The 22,851-nt window shown below is 45.1% G+C and overlaps 2 protein-coding genes across 4 annotated transcripts in view; both read right to left on the bottom strand.

The window, feature by feature from the left end:
* LOC133499090 (RIMS-binding protein 2-like) overlaps positions 1-8,070 on the bottom strand; it is a 36,775-nt gene extending 28,705 nt beyond the window's left edge. Inside the window, exons 1-5 of the mRNA XM_061816632.1 lie at positions 7,924-8,070; positions 3,883-3,933; positions 3,654-3,674; positions 1,878-2,079; positions 317-468 (exon numbers count right to left, since the gene is read on the bottom strand). Coding sequence (XP_061672616.1) covers positions 317-468; positions 1,878-2,079; positions 3,654-3,674; positions 3,883-3,933; positions 7,924-8,025 — 528 coding nt within the window. The 5' untranslated portion in view covers positions 8,026-8,070. The remainder of the gene's footprint in view (positions 1-316; positions 469-1,877; positions 2,080-3,653; positions 3,675-3,882; positions 3,934-7,923) is intronic.
* The window catches only part of LOC133499094 (peripheral-type benzodiazepine receptor-associated protein 1-like), a 58,324-nt gene continuing 43,402 nt past the window's right edge, over positions 7,930-22,851 (bottom strand). For all 3 annotated transcript variants that reach the window (XM_061816651.1, XM_061816650.1, XM_061816653.1), the window contains 5 exons: positions 16,818-16,901; positions 10,289-10,378; positions 9,439-9,561; positions 9,179-9,310; positions 7,930-8,028 (listed from right to left, as the gene is read on the bottom strand). In XM_061816651.1, the coding sequence (XP_061672635.1) occupies positions 9,275-9,310; positions 9,439-9,561; positions 10,289-10,378; positions 16,818-16,901 (333 nt within the window). In that variant the 3' untranslated portion in view covers positions 7,930-8,028; positions 9,179-9,274. The remainder of the gene's footprint in view (positions 8,029-9,178; positions 9,311-9,438; positions 9,562-10,288; positions 10,379-16,817; positions 16,902-22,851) is intronic.

The following is a 22,851-nucleotide window of genomic DNA, read 5'->3' as shown; positions in this document are numbered from 1 at the left end:
CATTTGGTAAAAGTACAAACAAACGGACAGTTGAGTGTAAGGACCAAGTACCTCAAAACATGGAATCTTATATGTAAGTTTGCCTCATGTGGGCAATGCGGGGCTGCCCTAAAAAAAATTAAAATAAGCAGGCCTCACAACCAACTGGATGGGATTTCTGAATGTCTGTGCTGTGCTGGAAATGCACTGCATATGTCATACTGCTCATAAAAACTAGCCAAAAATATCATTTTTGACATTGACTTCTTCATTAAACCACGTCGGCTCCTTTTCATTCACCGTCGACAATAATATCCATTTCAAGACGATCACCAACCTCCGAGAGTAGCGTGCGTGCCGCGCCGGTGCCGCCTCGACTGCGATGCAGGAACGTCGGCTTGACCGAGAGAAGCTCCGCTTTGTCGCTGGCGCTCTGCAGTGGACGGATGAACTCCGATATCAAAGACCTGCTCGTCGGTGACTCGCTGCCTGCGGATCAAAAGAAAAGCTCGTCGTCGCGCCTCCCAACCCGGTAACGGAAATCTGTCTGGAATCGAGAGAATAAACAATAATAATGCCATCGAGGGGAGCAAACTACACTGGAAATTATATCAATTTGGTTACACGACAGGAATATTGCGCTCAAGCAACATGAAGGACAACAGTTTTTCTGCTTTGGAAATTTTTCCGTTCTATACCTTTACACTCAACTTCAAATAGTCTTAAAGAGAATATAGTTTTACAAATACAAGTGACAGTTTTTTATTTACAGTAATTACTCGTGCAGTACAATGTGCATTCTCAAAGTTGACCAAAAAATAAGGAAAATGCTTCTACCCATATATAAGGCGCAGTGTCAATTTGCTGCTCTCCATAAGCTCAAAACATTTCATGTGTGCATTTTATTAGATTTTCCAAGAATTAGTCTACTCTGTGTGCATGCGGCAATGTAATTGTTACAAATTTCTTCATGATCTTTAAAAGAATTGAGACGAAATTGGACCGTGCTTTGGCGCTCCTGCCTTCCGTTGTGAAATAAAGTCTCACCTCCTTCACTACCCCTAGGTGGGAGTATACATTTGTCAGGTTCATCACCTAACTGCTGGACAGATATGCACGTAACAGGGACAGGAGAGGTCTTCAATTCGCTCATGAGGAGGACGGGTTCGGCTGACTAGCTGCAACTCCGAACCACGTTCTGAGTCAGCCTCACCGTTGTGCCTCTTTTTATTGCTTTCTCAGGTCAAAAAGTTGCAAGGTTACAAATTCACGAAAAAAATAGTGAAGTGGATGGCAACACTATCACAAACACTAAAGTAAACATTTCTTCAAAGCTTCATCAGGGTCCTGATAAACCAGCTAGAGATTAGCAGGGCATCTGATATAAGGCATGTTTATGGTGTTCATGAGTATCTGTTTCAAGTCAGCAGGGGGGCATCGCCATTCCAGGTGTCACTGGGTCACACGCTGGGTCACACAGCTGCTTGCAAAGAGAATGATTCGGGCAAGAACAATAGAAACAAATGGATGATAAAACAATAATCCTCACAACATTGATATAACAAAGGTGTTTCTCATCCATTTTCCTTATACCTATGTAAAATGCCCATTATTGACTGGAAAAATTGCATTATACGTGAGAAATTATGGTGTGTATGTGGTATTGAAGCACTGCAGTAAAATTTTTATAGCATGATCAATTCCCATTTCTGACAGATTTGGTCAATAAATGGAAAAATTGGCTGATTTTTTTCACTTTTGCTCATGTTTTTAGTGTCGAGAGCTCATTGACAGAGCATACTTGCACAACGTGATTGCCTTTCACAAAGGAAAACACTTTACAAAAAAAAGGCAAAAACAGCCCCCCCCCGTTTCGGATTCTCTTTCTTGGGCCTCACCTTTGCCTACGGGGGTTGCCAATCCATTGAGGAGCTGGGAAAGAGATTTGTTGGGAGAAGCAGGTGACTCACACACTGTCAAAGGTTCAGTGCTGAGGATGTCGAACCCGGCCTGCAAGCGAAACTTCTCCAACTCTTTGGACAGCAGGTTGAACTGCTCGCTCTGATTCCGACATTTCTCCTCCAGCTCGCGCACTTTGGCCTATCGGCGGTGAGGGCGAAGGGAACAGGTGTGAGTCACAAACGAATACACGAGGAAAAGACAGAGGGAGCAACAGGATTAGAAAGACAGAGAATGAAAAGGTAAGAAAAGTGCAACTTGCAAGACTCAAAATAATCGCATGCTGGAGAGCACAACACGCACCCTGAATTTGTACATCGTGTCATAAAAGGTGCAGGACAGCTACTGTCTAACACAGGGTATAGACAATCATAACAGACAAAATGGAGATGCAATTCTTATGGAAAATGAAAAATAAATATTTCACCATGCATACATGAAAGAAAGGACATTCATAAAAAACAAAAATCAAACTACCATCAGGCAGACAGAACTTCACTTGTAGGTGCTGAAGCCTAATTTTCTTATTTGCACAATATACACAATGTAAGAGCTAAAAAAACATCCATCCATCTGAGCAGCTCATCCTACAAGGGTCACGGGAGTGCTGGAGGCTACTGTGGGCAGGAGGCAGGGTGCACCCTCAACTAGTTGCCCGCTAATCGGAGGGCACATCGAGACAAACAGCCCCCTCACAATCACACCTCGGGGCAATATAGAGTGTCCAATTAATGTTACATGTTTTTAGGATGGGGGAGGAAACCGGAGTGCCCGGAGAAAATCCACGCAGGCACGGGGACAGAATGCAAACTCCACACAGCCCGGGCCGGGATTTGAACCCCGGTCCTCAGAGACAGACGCTCTAACCAGTCACACCACCGTTCCACCAAGATAAAAAACGGAAAAAAAATTGAAGCATAGGTCTCTTTTGTTGACCACAGCGTGGTGCTGCCGCAAGATTTCTCAACTGTGCAACAGCTAGATTACTACCTGACCTCAACACGCAACCTGCGCTAGAGTAGCCACGAAACCACCCGTGCAAACATCACGGGTCACCTGCATCGCGACTGCATAACTTTGGAGGTTTGACGTCTTTCGGCACATCCTAAAAATCTGATCGGATCCAATACATCAAATAAACTTCATCCTTCACAAAGATGCTGGAACGCTTACATGGAATTTGCACTTATTTAGGCGTCGCCCAATTTTCGCAAACAGCTGTCAGCACGAAGCATTGCTGCTTGACTACAAGCGCAATAATAAATTCTGAATGAGTACAACATATAATCGCTCACACCTTTTTTTCTTTATGCATGCAATGAAAGTTTCATTTTGTCAAGTCTTTTCATCAAATATTAAACAAGAATGGCTGAATATTTCTCTGTGATCAACGCAAAGTGAAGTCTTCTTTATACTCTCAGTCACATTCCAGAGCCTCATCGTGTGTGACTTTGCTTTGACGGGAGGCCAAAGGCGAGGAAGGCGGACAGCGTGCCCCGGCGAAGCGATGCAAAACCCCGCATAATAGAAGCACTTTCACTTTCCACGTACACTTTGCTGTTCTCGGACTCTGCTTCGGATGAGTAATTGTTTCTGGCCTGAATGTGATGTCGAGCAATTTGCACTCCAAAGAGCAAACTGATGCACTTTCCACTGCTTGCACAAGAGAAGGCGTAAAAATATCCAAAAAATGAATAAAAACAAATATGAAGTACCTGCATGCTGTCCAAGTGGTTCTAAACATCGACACGCAGACAGTTAAAAAAAAAAAAGAGAGAAAAGGAATCACTCACGCACATAGGAATAGAAATTCACCATCAATATTAACCTAAACTTTACAGAAACAATGAGCACAACTTGAAGATAATTTGGTAGCTTAGTGAAGGAGCAGTTGACCAATATGATGAACTGAACGCCACCCGCCCCTCCCGTCCGGCACCTCACCTCTAACAGATGGACAGCGCCCTCATGTTCCTTTTTAGCCTCAACCTGAGCCTGCAAAACACAGGTAAAGCGCTTCAGAGCTGGGCGACATTCCGATTGCAATTACTTTTTCGACTCTTTTCTACTTGTTTACTTCGCAAACAAATGCCGGCATACATCCACGAACCACAATATTGTGCACAGCTCCAAAGTCAAATAACATAATACCGATTCCATATTCTCTGTTTTTAATATTTAGGAAAAATCTATGCAATGGCAAAATTGGTGATACAAGTTTTACAGGCTAATTTGGATCCAACTAGCACACCTATAGGCTCCGTCACACCATGACGTTCTGGTCAACGTTCTCTGAACATTTAAATCATTCTATTTTTCAGCGTTCTCAAATGAGGATGACACATGTGGCGTGTGATCAATGTGTGTCTAACGCATGACTAATGTGCGTCTAACGCACGAGAAGCGTGTAACAGTGACCAAATAAGATACCCCTAAAACCATTAGCGTGTGCTAACGTGTCACTGGCGCCCGACGAGCAATTTGTCAACGTTAGACGAGCGTGTCGAGCGTGTGACTAAACGGGTGAATAATGACAGGATAGCGTTTTGCTGGCGTGTAATTTTTACAGTGGAACGGGAACGAAAACGTCATCCTCACTTCAGTTGTTCTCGGGAGTTTGAACAGTCAGCATCATGCCGTCTAGACGAAAAAAAGGTGGGGTGCGGACTTCAGCAACTAGCGCTGCAAGTAAGAATGCAAAGCATCGGTTTATATACCCATATGCATGGACGTTCGGGAAACGCTCGAATGACGCTCAATGGACGCCAAAGGACGTTCGTTTGACTTTAGTTACACGCTGCGTGCGCTAGGGGATTGCTCAGTGGTCGTTGACAGGTCGCCAGTGAGTCGTTCACTGCAAAGCAAACAATTAAGTAACAACCAAGTAACGCTACAGTAACGACTAACTAACGATAGCCAACCGCGTGGAACGCTCGGCGAACGTTAGTAAAACGTTCCACGAACGTTCTTGAATTAAATGTTGATGAACGCTGGTCTCGGTGAGAACTTTTGTGCACGTTCAAATGTTTTTCCCGGACCGGCGTTCTCCGCCGATTCTGGTGTTATCCCGGCGACCATGGGCGACTACCAACGTTTCCTCAAACGCTATAGAACGCTAACCAGAAGGTCATGGTGTGACGGGGCCATAAGGAAGTGTCTGATGAGTTTATTACTTTCACACCCATCTCTCGATTTCTCTATGCTGATTCAGTTGAGGCTTGCCATTCGGGTGGATGAACCAGGCCTGTTTCTTTCTGGATTATAAAAGTGCGCATGAAAGTAAACAGGAAGAAGACGTGATGTATGGATGAATAAGAGAAACAGAGCTCGTCAACACCCGCCGTTCAATTTTCGACACTACGCCTTCTGTTCAGCGTCACGGGGAGTGGGAAGCTCATCCCGGCTGATTCAGGCAAAAGGCAGACTTCAACTCGGACGGCTCGCCAGGCAGGAAGTGACATATACGGTACAAACAGACAAACATTCACACTCACACAGTCACTGAGTGGGAATTCAAACCCAAGCTGCCTGAACGAGTCAGTCGAGTGTACCGTGGCACCATCGGTGACGAGCTCTCTTAACCAACGAAAGCCAACTTGTTCTTTTTTGATAACTCGGGGAAAAAGATGGACAATGAATTGGCTAGATCTGAAAGTACCTCAAAGGACCTTTCCGATGGCGATCTTAAGCTCCGCCCCCTTAGCCATGTCCCACAAGCTTCCAAAATGGCGATTGAACAGAATATGTTTGAAGTCGATTCTGTATCGCGTATTCCAGATAATATTGGGGTATAATTTTTGCCAAATGCGTCAGACTTGTCCAAGAGAGTTCTACAATGAGGTCTCAACTATTTCACGCAAGGATATGTACAAGGAATTAAGATTTTGGACGGAGCGGGACGCAATGTCAGAGTAACAGCGAAATGTTGGTGATCGATGCAAAAAAAGTTTGACGCCTCACAAACTTCATATTGAAATCCAACAGGATAAAATAGTGGAATCGTACTGCGCATGTAAAGCAGGGTGAGTACTTTTTACATGGAAAGATCACGAGTAATATCATTGTACTCTTTGTAAGTGAGTGGGTGTATTCATTTGTCTTGGCTCGTAATGGAACCTAGTGCTTAAAACTCTGATGTGATACAAATAGGCAAATGGACATTTCTCTTGCATGGCATCACGCATTTACGTGTCACTAACCCGAATCTCAAAAACGCGTAAAACATTACGCACTTCATTCAGCAGATACTTCTCCCTCACTTACCTTCAAAAATACAGCCTTGTGTTTGTTGATATTGTTCACATTTAGTTGTACGTGCGGTTTTCTGCAATCCTTAATCCATCCTAGACACTTCGTCAACTGTGTTTTAGGCTTTGGAAAATGAATCAATCTAGCAGGATATCTTTCATCAGAATTGCACGTTCCCCAAGCGCATCTGAGGACTATTTTCTTTGTGACATTAACTTTTCCAAGCGCACGCTATTGGCAAACAGCATTGCTTGTGGGACAACATAGCGAGAGGGGCGTGTTAAGACAATACGGCCATCTGATTGGCTATTACTGTACAAGCGATTGACAGGTTGGAAAGGTCCATTGTTTGCCGCGAATGATCTTCCTTCAGCCTGTTACTGTCTGAGCAGTTTTAATGACATGCTAAACGAAAGATGTACTTGGTAAGTGGACGTTTTCATCAGCTCAACTGCTGTGTACTTGCAACAACCTGCCATGTATAATTGGTTGCTTTGCCAGTTGGAATTGATCATGTTCAGTTTGCTTTCTCCGTACAACCAAACTGCACCGAGTACATTTGGGAGTGTGCCAACCTTTTGGTTTGGTCCGAACCCAAATTCAATTGCTACCAAACGTATCTCACCAAGAGGGGGGAAAAAAACAGACTTGATTACCCTACAACAGAGGAAGCTATCTATTGGGCAAGTATTTTGTATTAGGAGCATTCAAGCATAATTTGCAGTAGCTGAAAATAGCAATCAAGTGCCTTCTGAGTGTCTTCTTGTTGCTGAAGGCAGGTTGGTCTTCACATGCTGCAGGGAAATGAACGGCACGAGGAAGCTTAATACCGCTCTGCTCTGGTGTTTTCCAAAAGTATGAGAGGAAAAAAAACTTTCGACTCTTTCAAACTGGCCTCCAGAGGTTAGCAACGATAAGTATTTTTCCTTGGAATCGTATCTTCTTTTTTTTCTCCAATCAGGGTAACAAGAATAGCAAAATAATAAACATGTTGTGGCTGTTAAAGCTTTTAAGGAGGTCTTTTGTCATCATAAACGATTGCCGGCAAAACCGCCATTTCGCCGTCGTCGCTGTATCCAAATTGATTATGGCCGATTTGCGACCCATCAAATGTTTCCAAATGTGGCGGAAGTGTGTCTTTGAAAACGAGGGAACATCTGCTGGGAGAAAATATGAAAGCATCCGTCGACTTAACGCTTCCATAAATCTATTTTGCCGGCAATGAATTCAGGAGAACGGCGGGCGTCTGAAGGCAGATTAGGCCGTAATGAGCTTCTGCTAATTGAGAGAAAAACGCCGCAACTGTGAAGTTGGCGCAACGCGACGGCGACAACGCCGAGCTGCACGCGGGAAGAACTGGCGACGATTCTCAGCACGTTTACACTATCAACAATGTGAGCCTTTACTCTGCTCGCTCTAAACTCAGCTCCCGTGCATAAAAAGAGAAAAAGAAAGGCCAAGTGGCAAAATGGCCTTGGCCTGAACTTTTTTTCTAAGTAGGCCTCTTAAAGGTGTCATCAAAAGTGCTCCTGAAATGTTGCAGGTAGGATTAGGTGGGGAAAAGAAAGCTGGGGGATGGGAACAGAGTGGACAGCTCTGACAAATTGTCGGCGAGGTGGCGTGCGAGCGGACTCGTTTCACTTTCGCTTTTATCGTAATGCGGCACAGCCTCGGATGGCAGAAAAGCTCGTCGAGAGCTTTGCGGCTTTTACCTTTGAACGACCTGACTCCTCTTACCTTCTGAAGCAGGTCAATCTCCTGCTGCTTTGCATTGAGTACAGCCAAGGCCTGCTCATGCTCCAACTCGAGCTGCTGCCGCCGCTCCGCAGCCTCGCGCATATGCTGTCCGCAGGGCACGAGAGGTCGGGGAGGGGGGATGGTGAGGGGAGGGCATAAAGACGGCTAATGTTAGTGCTGCTAAGAGCATCCCCGGCTCTTTCCACCGTGCATTCCACTCGACACAAGTGTTACATGCGCACGGGCGTCGCAAGCTGGTTAACGGTGTACCGAGACAAAACTGCAGTTCCCTCATATAATATGCATGAATGCTGAGAGATGCTGCTGTCCAGACAAAACGCCAAAAGAAAATCATCAGAGATGATAACGTTGGTTTATACAAAAAGAAGTGCAGGGACAGCATCATACCCATCTGCTTGAGGCAATGCGAGGGCATACTCATCACACCGTTTCTGTAATTGCTGCAGCAAACGTCCAATGTTACGTTTTACGGGCTGCAGGAGAAAAAGTGACAAGAAGCTACTTTTGTTCTTAGCTCCGGCTAGAATGTGTTGCGTGACAGGACGTGACAGGAAAGCAAAGACGAGCAGATGTCGAATGAAAACGACACTTGTGCGAATGCTGACACTTTCACGACGGACGGGCCGTGCCCCTTTCGCAGTGACCCTGCGGCTCGCACGCAATCAGTTGACCGTGTCGTCCACCTTTGGCTAGGACAAAGCGAGACGTCTCTCAGCATTCACGCTGTTCCAACCGCTAGGTGACAACAGCAGCAGTACAATCCGATCAATATTTGCACCGAGGTACATGTGGTCGAGGACAAAAACCATCAGTACGCATCAAGCTAAGTTTGCTTGCCCCCTTTAGGTAACACGATCCCTGTCGGAGGCCTCGTTACTGAGAGGAGAATTTGTATCTCGGGGCGGAGCCTTGTTACATGAAAAGGGGCCGCAAATTCCAAAGTGCGCCTGCTTGTCTGTGATCATCCGCAAGTACATTACAAAAGATGGAGTGGCATATTGGACATTTGTGACGTGATAAAGTGAAAGAAGAAGCCAGTGACACGTGCGAGTCGGCGACGTTATCACGACGGGGGTGAGCCGGCCTCGCGTTTCATGCGTCAGCGCGTTCCGCGCGGCTGCGCTCTCAAAGCCAGGTGAGCATTCACGTGTATTTCCGTAAGCATCCCGCCAACGAAGAAGCATTCAGAACGAAGCGAGCAACACTGCTTCCAGGGTGGACGTCGCCGCGATACCTTCAAATTCTAGCAGGGGGAGAGGCATGTAGGAATGGGGGTGGGGAAAACGTGAAATATTGCAATAGAAGGGAGGCAATCCCAGCTTCTACTCTTTCACTGCTCCTGGTCAGAAGACCTTTCAGCACGGCACTAGAAGGCAACAGACACGTCAGGCACGTTAGACGAGTACAATGGAGGAGGAGCTAGTGCAGCACCAGAGAGACCGATGGGGAACCTGGGGTCGGTGCACTCGTAAGCCACGGGTTGGCTTCGCTCACCTTGAGCACCTGCTCTAGGTTCTCCAGTTTGCCTCGGAGCTGGTTCCTCTCCCACAGGGCAAAATCTCTCTCCTGCGTCACAGCACCGAGCGTATCTTTGAGTTGGGCATACTCGGACTTCACCTGCGCACACAAAACAAGGAGGGCACAAAGGCTGGAGAGCGCCGCAGTTGTCGCTTTGTTTGTTTTCCCGAGAGAAACGCGTGGTCCTTGCGCTGAAGGTAAATTTTACGTTGGAGTATTTGACGGAAGACAGTGAAAGCTCAGCATTTCACATGGAAATGTGACACAATTTTTCACATTTTTAACACATCATAATTTGGAAGAACTGGATGCCATGGCTAATTGTTCCTATGAACATTTGATTAAAAGAAAAATGCTGAGCGACATATATTGCAAGATAGATAATGTTGTAACCCAGGCAATTCAACGCAGTGGTGCTTCATGTAATTGCCTTAGTGTCCAGAGAGACTGGCTTTTTTGTTGATTTAGCACTTGGCTTCAGTGGATTCACTGTCGAGAACTTTTAAGGTCATTTGGACCGAAAGGGAGATGAATGTTTCTCTTGAATATTATCAACGTTGGGACAGTTGGGCGCAGTTATTTTGCCTGAGAAAACCTTGAATTCGAGGATTCAATTCTCCAAAAAGTGAAAAGCTTTCACAATACAGCAAAGCGGAGAGACAAGTTGGACGCTGATGTTGAATTCTTATTGTTCCATCTTGAATAATACTAAAATAAGACTCAGTTAATGTTTTGTGGGGCTGTGAACTTCCGTAGCAATCCAAAATGGCGGAGCAGTCCGACATTGGCTCATTTCAAACGCGACATCTCCGTTGTCGGCTCTTACCTTCTCATATTCGGATGATTTGTGACTGCCGTTTAAAAAGTGGAGGCTCAACTGCGGGTTCTCCTGGAAAATGGCTTGAAGCTCATCCTCCTAAACACAGAAGAAAATAATTGCGTTCACATTGAACTGAACTGTGACCTCGTCATTGAACAAATAAACTTGACTTGACTATTAGTCATATAGAGCACGTGCAAGTGACGTCATAATTTTCCCGGCGCCATATTGCCCGTCAAAAAAAGCTGCTCGACAGTGTGGGGGACATTGAACCGGAGCAGAATATTCACAATGCCAGAGACTTGTTGTGCTGTTGGTTGTTACAACAGACGAGACAGATATTCAAAGACGTCATTCTATAGAATATGGTATTCTGAAAAGATGAGAAAAGATCGATGGACTTTGGCAATTAAATGTGATGGATGGTGCCCAACCAAATACACACGACGGTGGAGCGATCACTTCATTTCAGGTCGGAACTATTCTGCTTAATCTCAAATTCCCAAAACGTATTTCTCTGCGTACACGGAAGCGTGTCGCGCCCACACGTTAAACTTTGGTAAACCTCTCCTCGACATGTTTTTTTTTTCTTTTTTTTTTAAATATGGATTTTTCTCAAATGAGTCCACTGCGTATTTAAAAAAACAAAATAAACCATTGGTCACAGTGATTTTTACGGAGGTTAACATGTGGCCGCAACATGCTTCCGTGTACGGGGGCTGTTTTCTTTTTTTAAATATGCATTGGACTCTTTTGAGAACAATGCATATTTAAAAAAAAAAAAAAAACGTCTGTCACTGAGAGGTTTACCAAAGTTTAATGTGTGGCCCCAACATGTTTTGTGTACGGAGGAGCCGACTCGCTGTCTTTTTTTTTCATAATTAATGAATGTAAGTTTGTGTAAAACCAGGGGTCATTTATTTAAATATTGGTATTTCTATTGAAAAAATCTGAGTGGATCCATCACTATGTGGGATTTATTCTTGATTAAGAACAGATCCAGCAACAAAGTATTTGTATGCGTCCAGACTTTTCTATGCTTTTAAACTCATCCGTGTAAATCTGGACGACTTACTCACCAGATCCATGTGTAGATCCAGTTGTCCAAGACAAGCGGAAGTGGGTTAACCGTCCACTTTCTCATCGGCCAAAACATCGACTTCGCCATTAAATATCTATGCCAAGTGTCTCTCATTTTTCCCACGCACCTTCGTTTATTATCACCTTCTAAATGTTTAACGGTATTGGACAAAACTCTAGGAGACGTATTTTCATTCCGTCTCAACGGATTTAGCATTGAACAATCCTTTCCTTAACCGGCGATATGGCCAGTCACGTGATTTTGGTGACGAAGGTGCAGAAGCTCTATAAAATGTTCTCTGAGATCATATCTTTCGAGCTGGTTTATGTTTTTTACAACACAAATAAAGAGAAGGGAGGAAAAAAAGGCACAAACCCGTGAAGCTGGGAGTAATATCGTGGTGTTATATAAAGCGGCACATACGTGCAAGCGACTCACCAGCTAGATTGATTTTCGGTGTTAACTCACAAACAAAACTAGCCGTGACGAGATATTTCTTTGCCCTCCGATGGCTCGTCACGATGTAACAATATTCTGGAAATACAAATTTGGAGGAAGCAAGGCACAAGTTATCGTCTGAAATGGCAACCGTATTGGAGCGCCGCACATCTGCAGGGATTCCTAATGTCAGGCAACATGTTTGTGGGATCTTTTGTTTGGATCGTTTCGAGTTGCTGTAATTACATGCGTATGAAATGACGCAATTACAGCGTAGCGGTGGAGTCGATTGCCGTGTGGGTTGTGTCTAGACACGGCCTGACTCAGCTCGGTGGCCCACACGTGTGCTTAATGTCAGCCCGACTGACGGATGACTCCTTGCTGCCATTTGGCTCCGTCGCTCCCGCGCATCTGCTCATCCTGTGGTCAGAAATCCCACACACTCAAAAACTCTCCTTACTTCTAATCTTGCGTGCATTCAATTCATTTAGGGGAGGACTTGGAATGTCGCAAATATTCACACCTACCAAAAAAAAAAAAAAAAAAAATTCCCAAATCTTCATCGATTCACCATTATTCCCTTCTCCTTCAACATTGCACAACTCACGGAAACTATTCCACCGTCAGCGGGTTCAACATTTAGCACAGATTTACCCAATTTCAAAATAAAAGCCACACACAAAGATTTTTTTTCATTTACCTCCCATTTTACGATTGCAATTGGAGGTGCTGCAGCATGCTTTGCGGCACTAAGGATGTAAATCGCCTTTAAAGGTCAAGTCCCATCCCTATAAACATTGTAAAATAGATATTGTAATGAAAAATACATAACATTATTCACTTCAATGTCTATAAGAAAAAATCAATATGATGCGGAAGTCTCATTCGACATCCAAGTGGTCGCCATATTGGGCTGTATCTACTGTCCGTGACGTCACCCAGACATTCGCCATTGAAAACATGCTGTGGCCCCGGCTATGGGAGACGAACACGCCCCTTCTGACAGAGAACCTCTTTTCGAAGAAGAAAACACCTCACAACCGAGTGAAGTTACTGGGACAATATTACCCTCTTGTTTCGAGGCATATTTAGATGATATGCGGATCACGGCCAAACCGCCACCCCACGTCCGATCCACTTCCGCGGAGGAGATGAGCCGTCACGCCGGCCTTGTTGGCCGGAGTGGCTCGTCACCGGCGAGCCAGAAGCGGAATCCGTCCGAAGCGCCTATCAATACATTTAGCACCCCTGTCATACGTATGCGGATCTTTTGTTATGCTATGAGAGACGGATTACGTGGTCCCCCCCAAACTATTATTTTTTTAGTAGCTGTATACACACCGACCTGTAATTTGGAACCCACCAAGCTCTCGTCCTTTGCACCTGTGCAATCCATTTTTCACGACGAACCGGGCCTCTTGGAAACTTATGAAGGGTAAATCCATCCTCCCGAGTGTTCGAGCAATATCCAGCAATGCAACAAGCCGGCATTTTGGCTATCGCGAAGGAACAACAAGCTACCTTCCCGCAGGTGAAAGTAATAGAAACAAACGAGTCCGCTTGAGGGCGCTCCTGCCCCGTACATCATTTTCTGCTTCTTCTTGAAAACAAATCCCTTGAAAGGATTTTCATGGCGGGAGTTACAAAAAGCCATATACGTCACAATCATGTTTTGTGGTGAAAAAAGGCATGGGATCATACTGGCTGCCGTTTTTTCATTAATAACATACTAAAAATCATCCATTTCATGACAGTGGCCCTTTAAAGTGCATGTTTGTATGTCAATTATTTCTTCAATCATTATTTTATGACTTGCTAGTTATATTATCCTGTTTGCTCTGGTGTGATTGTTTTAATTTCAACGTGACACCGTGATCATTCAGGACATGATGTTCAGTGGGCTTTATTGTAAAGGAAAGTTGTGCACCACAACACAGTCCAAGAGGGCAGGATTCAAGACACCAGAAACAATGTCCGATAACTACGAGTCAAGTAAAGAGCATAACCAGAAGTGTGACTGGACTACAATGGCGCATACTCAACAAACTGGCAAAAACCAGTGCCAAAACTCCAACTTAAATACATTTTCTAACCACAGTGCCTCATGTGACACAGCTGTGGCCTTGCTCATGACAATTTCCACATTTCTTGACCAGCTCAAACCTTTCCAACTGTGCTCATTCCACCTCCTTGCGGATCACTCAATGTTATTCCGTGTCCTACAACATTATTCCACATCATTCCGCGTGTTTTCGTTCACCATTCACAAGCAATTTCTCCAGAAACTGTGCCCAAGATAAAGTGGAAATGGGTATTACAGCGCTTGTTCAAGTCTGACGGACATAAAATCCTCAGAGGGAATCGTCAGTTGGAGGCAGCTTGCGAGGATGCGTCCAGTATATAGAAGACCTGCCAATCACACGTTTGACGCAGGGCGCCGTGTTTGCAAACAGCTCGCCGCGGAAGCCGAGAGGAACGAGACTGCAGGCCTCGCCCTCGCCTTCTTGACTCCCTGCCGCCGGCCTCTGCTGATCTTCGATGAGCGCCGAGACGCCACGCGCTTGCGGAGTTGACGCTTGTTGCCATGGTTGTTCCAGACTCGATATCCCAGCAGGGTGGAGGGAGCAGATGGCGGCGCTTGTGTTAAGTCTGGTTCGCGCAGACGACGTGTACGCACAAAATGGAACTTCTCTCAACAGACGCGGTATCGCTACTTGCCGGAATTCATGACACACATCGTCACACTTGCCCAAAAATTCTTTTCACCCTATCTTGAAGTAAATGCTGCAAACTGCCAACGAACGTCAATAAGCTGAGCGACTTTTTACAATGAGGGGTCGGCAGAAAGTCCTGCGGGTAAAAGATAGAATTTGCACTAAAGAGGAAGCGACTTTGCTGTCAGTGGCGTCGTTTGTGTTTGTTTGTTTGTTTGTCGTGTGCACGTAGAAGGAGCCAAGCACCGCCCTCGTGCCATTTGGGGACACGGCGGCCTTGAGGGGGTTCCGCCTTGCCTCGGTGGGCTGACAACGGGCGGGAGGGGAAGTGCAGCTGTGGGCTGGGAGTGTGAGAAGAGCAACCAACTCCTAATGGAATGTTGATTTTGTGGCATTTTGTGAGGAAGCCATCAAATGTTATTTCATGACACGACTGCTGAATGTCCTCCCGGGTACTTTCTTTCTCTCTCGGATCTTTTTCAATCAATCTGTTATACAAAACGGATGCTCCCCCCCCCCCCATCTGAATGTTTTCTCATTCTGAACGCGGACTTCTACCGTGTAAAAAGTAAATAACAGCAGCGAACTCAACTGGGCGACCGCTGGGCTGTTGGGAGCCAACTTTAAGATCCACCATTGGAGCAATGAAGCAGCAGTTAGTCGCATTCACACTTAAGCTAGAACATAAAGTGTCTCGCCCTAAATCCACAGCGTGATATAAAATAATAATAAGAGAAAATATTCTGCATCTATCTGTCTTGTGGGAGCGACGTAACTGCAGAGGTGAAAACCTCAAGATCGCATTGTGTTGGTTATCGTGTTGCGATGGAAAACAGTTTTCAAAGCCACATTCAAAGCAATTAACTAAAATCAAAATGAAAAGTTGACATTATGTAACTGTCCATATACAGACATTCAATTAGGCACGCCTACATAATTACATTACAGGAGCTGAAGTATATAAAAAAAAAAGAAAATGATACTGAGTTTTGATCAAATGTGGTATAACGGGGACAAACTTGTACAATGTGTGTACTGGATATGTTGTTAATGCAACCTACCCCTCGTATTGCCTCTGCCAAGTATAAAATGCAAACTGGAGCATGAACTGAAAGATTATACTTTTTTTTACTTTTTTTTTTCAATAGCAGGATTCTATCACAAAGCACATTTCAGGAAGAACATTGTGCAAATATGACGCAAAGGACAAATAAGAAAGCATTACGTTTTGTTGTGGAACAAAATAGAGCTGTGGTTTGTTTACAAATCATCGTTCCCCAGCTCAAGGATACATATTTTACCTGGTACATGAACATACCGGGTAAAATATGTATGTAGGTCACGGACTAGTGTTCAGCATCCGGTGTTGTTCTGGCATCAATAACGAGCACTCAGTTCTATTAACTTATCAGAAAAGAGAAGTACACAATGCGTACGGCTCGCAACGTTTTTCACATGCTTTCGACCCTGCGGCTTATACGGTGATGCGGCTATTTTGTGCATTTTTTCTAACGGCCACAAGGGGGCATGCGAGCGGAAAAGGGAAGAGTGAGACGGTGGAATCAATGTGGCGAGGAAGTGACTTTTACCTGTATGTTTTTTTTTAACGGTCCTGTTAGCGCTGTGCTAGTGTGTTGCTGTGTCTCAGTGATTTTTACCGGTATGTTTTTTTTAAACCGGCCCTGTGAGCACCGCGCTAGCATCTTGCTGCTGTGTTACTGCTGTGTCTCAGTGATTTTTACTGGTATGTTTTTTTTAAACTGGCCCTATTAGCTCTGCGCTAGCATTAGCGCCGTACTAGTGTGTTGCTGCTGTGTTACTCCTGTGTCTCAGTGATTTAGGGTTTTTTGTTTTTTTTTTTAACCGGCCCTGTTAGTGCTGTACTACCGTGTTGCTACTGTGTAGCTCCCACGGCTGTTTTTTTTTTTGTACCGGTAAGATCTTTTAACAGCCCTTTTCATCTTACCGTGTTGTTGCTATGGTAAACTAAGCTAAGGTATTAAAACTTTGAAAACTCTTTCTGTGTACCGTCTTTCTTTGTAAATATCTCGTGTTTCAATGTGGGCACTCGCAGCTTTTACACAGGTGCAGCTTATGCATGTACCAAACGATATTTCCTTTACAAAAGTACTGGGTGAGGCTTATAAGCAGGTGCGCTCCGTAGGCCGGAAATTACGGTAATTTGCCATCGCTATCTGACATTACAGGGGGATATTTCAAGGGCTTAAATCGCTTTTTCTTTTGTTTTGTTTTTCCTGTGTTCTTTTATTGTGCGGCTGCGTTGCATTCTCCAAGCACTTACCAAAGTCTGGCATGTCTGATTTTTTCTCTTCACCTCCGCCTCAAGCGCTTGACACTCCTTCCTCTTGGCGCTGATCTCGGTCTCCTACGAGTGGAGAGAAGAAAATATCACACTGCTTCCGAAAACAGAAGCTTCCAGAGAGAATGAGGCACGAGGGTAATGTGAAATATTCGCAAATGAAGGGCGACACGATGCAAAATGAAAACGCTGCATGTTTCTTTTGAAAATTATTTTTTTGGGACATGTATATTATGTATAATATAGTATGTACTGCATCACCGGCCATCAATCATTGAGTAACTTCTTTTCACAACACAAATCAGCCTCGCTTTCAATATCGGTTGACGACTTCCTTGGTTGGTGTCGGCATCAGATGCTTTTAGGCACCCACGCGCACAAATTTAATTCAATTTGAACGGGAAACACATTGCTGCATCTGTCTGTTCCTCCTTTTGCCCTCTGAGTTGCGCCTACATTTAATAAAACGGGGAAAGTCAGAGAACCGGGCGGGAGGATGAACAAGATTTTAACCCTTTAATGTTCCGGATTCTTGATGAATTTCTCCTCAGGCAATTTGAAGAATGCATGGTTAATTATTTCAGATGAAAAAAAAAAGCAAAGCTCATTTTGATGCGCCTTTTAGGATAAAGGCTCAAGATTGGGGGAATGAAAAATCATCATTGTTAACCTGAATGAAATTCAACTTGAATGCAAAACACGATTGTTATGCTGGCAGATGTTTCTGCAACCCAGGGGGATTAGAAAGAGCTCACCAACAACAACCTAATCAAAAAGTACCCATGTGTACACTACAAGGCGCCATTAAATTGAAACTAAATGACGGCGAATTCCACAGCGCCTCAGCAGACAGCTTGTCATCTCTCATGCGGGCCGGCTTCTGAAGCGAGCATTTTCCACGAGCAGACGGCGTCGTCATTGTGGCGACGTGCGCAATGAATCCTCACAGCGCTCGGCCTTCTGGAGACGCGACCGTTTTCCCAACGCGTGCGCCGGCAGTATTCAAATCAAATTCCCTCCGGAGGAAGATTCAAATGGCTGCAATGCTGAGACTCGAGTTCGTAGAGAGGCAAAGCAATGTAAAAGTTTGGAAAAGGCAATGTGTCAAATGTCTCTGCTGCTTCTGAATCTCAGCTGATTCAAAGGCGCACCATCAATTTTGGTCATCAAAATGAGGTTCGGATTCTCTAATTATTGCAACGGCTAATAAACTCGGGAGGGCTTTTGCCACCCTGATTCCGGACTCCTCTGATCTTCAGTCGCTGGGAAAGCTCAGTACACATAATCACAGGCAAGCGAGGGGAACCTCATTACACACGCTTTGGCTCTCGCTTTCATCCCCTGTTGTGTTCAATATGCATCGTGCGTATAAAAGGCCAATAATCCTGCCCAGAGCTGATTTTGTGTGTGCGCATGTGTGTGTATTTCCATCCATCCATCCATCCATTATCTGAAGCGCTTCTCCTCACACGGGTCGCTGGAGCCCATCTCAGCTATCTTTCGGCAAGATACACCCTCAACTGGTCGCCAGTCAATCGCAGGGACAGACAACAGTTGCACACACGATCATCCCTCGGGGCAATTTAGAGTCTCCAATGAATAAATGTTTTTGGGATGTGGGAAGAAACCGGAGTGCCAGGAGAAAACCCACGCAGCACAGGGAGAACATGCAAACGCCAGACAGGCGGGGCCGGAATTTGAACCCAGGTCCACAGAACTGTGATTCAGATGCTCTAACTGGTCTTCCACTGTGCTGCCATGTGTGTATTTGAAATGACCCAAACAGGGGTGGCGAAAGGTGTCTGGTTTTCTATATGACAGAAGAGTATCTGCCAGGATGAAGGGGAAAGTTTATAAAACATTGGTGAGGCCGGTCGTGATGTACGGATTAGAGACGGTGGAACTGAAGAAACAACAGGAAGTGGAACTGGAGGTGGCAAAAATAAAGATGTTGAGGTTCTCGGTTGGAGTGAGCAGGTTGGATAGGATTAGAAATGAGCTCATTGGAGGGACAGCCAAAATTGGGTGTTTTGGAGACAAGGTTAGCAAGAGCAGACTTCGATGGTTTGGACATGTCCAGAGGCGAGAAAGTGAGTATATTGGCTAGAAGGGTGCTGAGGATGGAGCTGGCAAAAGAGGGAGAGGAAGACCAAAGAAAAGGTTGATGGATGTTTTGAGGGAGGACATGAGAACAGGGGGTGTTAGAGAAGAAGATGCACGAGATAGGCTTAGATGGAAAATGATGACATGCTGTGGCGACCCCTAACGGGACAAACTGAAAGAAAAAGAAGAAGAAGAAGGGGTGGTTTTGTGATAAGAAGAGATACACGAACTTCAAACACAGGTATTGATTCACTTGTAAACTTTTAACTTCTATTCTAATTAAGACACTGAAGGCAAATCTCGGCAGTCGCGGTGTGTGTGTGCTACAATTCATCTGAGATATCTCGAAGCATGCACAGGACAGTTTCAAGCGGGTCGCACAGGGTCTTCAGATGGCGAGCCGGCTCTCCGTCGACAAGGTCTCCACGGGCGCATTCGCTAATACAGAAGACATGCAGTCTTTAGCCACATCTAAGCGCTGACTCCGCAGCGTACAGCGCCAGGCCAGACGCGGCAGTCAAGTCCGCAACAGTCAACAGTCACTTGTGCTTTCAGATCATTGGAAATGGCAGAGTGAGTTACATAACCCCTGCAGCTTAGGCCTGGGTGTGCAGCCACAGATGCTAACACTCCACTAATGCTTCGCTGTCCGTGTGTGTGTGTTTGTGTGTGCGTGTATATCAACTAAACTGGCTGCTTCAGAGTTACACAGGAAGACAAGACTCAAAAATGGATCACCGGTATTATTTTGTTCCCTTGAGGAAAGGTTTAAATCTGGAACTTGAATTTGTTGATTAAAAATTTCTTCTTCTTCTTTTCTTTTCGGCTTGTCCCAATAGGGGTCACCACAGGGTGTCATCTTTTTCCGTCTAAGCCTATCTCATCCATCTTCCTCTCTCACACCCACTGTCCTCATGTCCTCCCTCACCACATCCATCAACCTTTTCTTTGGTCTTCCTCTCCCTCGTTGGCCTGGGAGCTCCATCCTCAGCACCGTTCTACCAACATAGTCACTCTCTCGCCTCTGGACATGTCCAAACCATCTAAGTCTGCTCTCTCGAATTTTGTCTCCTAAACATCCAGCTTTGGCTGTCCATCTAAGGAGCTCATTTCTAATCCTATCCAACCTGCTCACACCAAGCGAGAACCTCAACATCTTCATTTCTGCTACCTCCGGTTCTGCTTCCTGTTGTTCCTTCAGTGCCACCGTCTCTAATCCGTACATCACCACCTCACCACTGTTTTATAAACTTTGTCCTTCATCCTAGCGGAGACTCTTCTGTCACATAGAACACCAGACACCTTCTGCCAACTGTTCCACCCGGCTTGGACCCGTTTCTTCACTTCCTTACCACACTCTCCATTGCTCTCTAATTGCTCTCTCTCTCTAATTTGTTGATTAATAACACAGAACAAAATCCATATCAAGCATGACTTCAGGGATAGACCTGGTCTGAATCTGAAAGTGCAACCCGGGTCAGACTGAGATGACAGCTTTGGTTTATTACAGTTAATAGCGCCATCCGCAGGGATAAAAAACAAACGCACACTTTCAGTGCAATCTTGATGGACGTTGTAACTCTCGAAAGTCAACACATACAACTAACAAACAACAAAAATCAAGGCAGATAAAGTAACAGCATGAAGCGAGCAAACAGATTCACGATCGTTCAATGAAAAACGGGGTGAGAGCAGGATTTCCTGTCAAGCTACGCAGCGGCCCGTCGCAAGTACGAGAACGTGGCAGATAAATATCGCGGCGTAGCAGGAACATGCTACCTCTCCTTGGCCGATTTTCTTTGGATGTAGCCGGCGCCGCTATAGGCGGGGTGTGACCTCTTCGAGCCAGCGGGCGCACCAGCTGCCTCCTGATGTTTTACCACCTCATCACACTTCAACTTTTGCCGTCGGAGGCAAAAGAACAGGAGCTGCTGAAGCGTTCGCCGAGGAAGAACAAAAGCGGATCGTGATCATGTGGCCTCTGCCGCCACTATAAGAAGCCTGGACCAGAACGGACAATCGAAAGGAAGGCGCGGGAACGGAGCATAAACGATAAACACAACAGTGGGAAGTTGAAATCGCCCGACTGATTTGAAAAACAGACTGCATGTGCGGGTCTCCAGCGAGAGGACGGCAAATCTGATAATCCACTGAACCAACAGCAAGATGTCAGATGAGACTTTGCCTTCATAAAGGAAACTAAACAGTGATTCACTGAGCCACCACAGACTGCTACAAAGGGGAGAAGGATTTATATACAGTACACTCCGTTTTACAGTTGCCTACCAAATACCTGAGTAGAACAAATGTGATACAGCACGAAGAAGATCAAATCTCCGATCTTCGATACGACGGGAAGGTGAACGGCCGCGTGTATTCATTTCTTTTTACTGCCGTGACCCTTTTGCTGACAGAAGGTCCGCGGAGAACTGTTGATGATTGCTTGTGCAGCCAAGCAAACGACGCGAGCCCACTGCTGCACTGCTGCCCACACTCCAGCAAGATTACTCATCCTCAACTGGACTCGCAGGCCGAGCTTCTGCTTCCACGATCTTCATACCCTCGACGTGGGATAAACTCAACTCGGAGTGAAACTGTATCACCTCTGTGAGCTTTCATGGTGGCCGGTGGCCGGAGCCATAAAACCCATTTGACAAACAACTTTGTGTTGGTGAGAACGTTTTTTTTTTCTTTTTGGACAAGGAACAAATGCACAAATAAATATGACACCGCTCTTTCTATGGCGCTCGTGCACGCGACATCACAGTTTGCTCGCCGCCATATTGCCGGTCAAACCTAGCTGCTCTCCACTGCGGGAGCCGTTGAACCAGAGCAGATTTTGCCCGAGACCTGTTGTGCTGTCGGTTGTCACAACAGATGAGGCAGATATTCAAAGAGATCATTCTATGGAATACCAGCTGAAAAGACCAGAAAATAATCGATGGATTTCAGCAATTACACATGATGGATGTTGCCCAACCAAAATACGCACACGCCTGTGTAGTGATTGTTTCATTTCACGTAGGAGTTGTTCTTCTCAATCTCAAATTAACAAAAAGTATTTATAATGCCAATTTGGCTCATTTGAGAACAATGTATATTGCAGAGGTTTACGGAGGTTAAGTGTGCCTGCAATCGCTTCCGTGTACGTTCCGTGGAGATGACTCCGTCCTCTTTTTTTTTTTTTCCCAATCATAGTTAATGAATGAGAGTTTCTCTAAAACCAGGGGTCATTTATTTAGATATTGGTATTTGTACTGAATACCATCTAAAAACATCGATGGATTCTGGCAAAGGTTAACATGTCACCGAACAGTCTTCCGCGTTCACAAGCCGTCAACCCATTACTATATGGGATTTATTCCTGATTGAGATAAAATCAAGCAACTAAGTATTTGTATGCATCCGGACTCTTATACGCTTTCAAACTTTTCTGTGTAAATCTCGCCAACTTACTCACCAGATCCATGTGTAGATCCACTTATCCAAGACAAGCAGAAGCGAATTAACAGTTCAAATTCTTATCGGCGAAAACATCGACTTTGGCATGAAATACCGGTCCTCTATGCCAAGTTTATCTAATTTCTCCATGTATCTTTGTTTATTTTCACCTTCTAAATGTCTAACGGTATCGGACAAGACTCTGGGCATCGTGCTATAAGACATAGTTTCATGTCGTCTCCAACCAACTTAACATCGAACAATGCTTTGCTTGACCAGCAATATTGGCAGTCACGTGATTTCGCGGACGTAGGTGCACGAGCTCTCTACAATGCTCAACAAGATATTCAATCATATTTTCCATTCATCACCAAAAGGTTAGTAGAATGTGGCACACGACAAATGAATAATAAATGAGATCGTTCCATAGGTCAGACTACAAAGCGATTGGCCCAGGCAGATGTCAAGAATA

Source organism: Syngnathoides biaculeatus, chromosome 4 (genome assembly GCF_019802595.1).
Source record: "Syngnathoides biaculeatus isolate LvHL_M chromosome 4, ASM1980259v1, whole genome shotgun sequence".
NCBI classification, from domain to species: Eukaryota; Metazoa; Chordata; class Actinopteri; order Syngnathiformes; family Syngnathidae; genus Syngnathoides; species Syngnathoides biaculeatus.
Note: the sequence above shows the minus strand (reverse complement) of the source record. Positions and strands in the feature narration are given on the sequence as shown.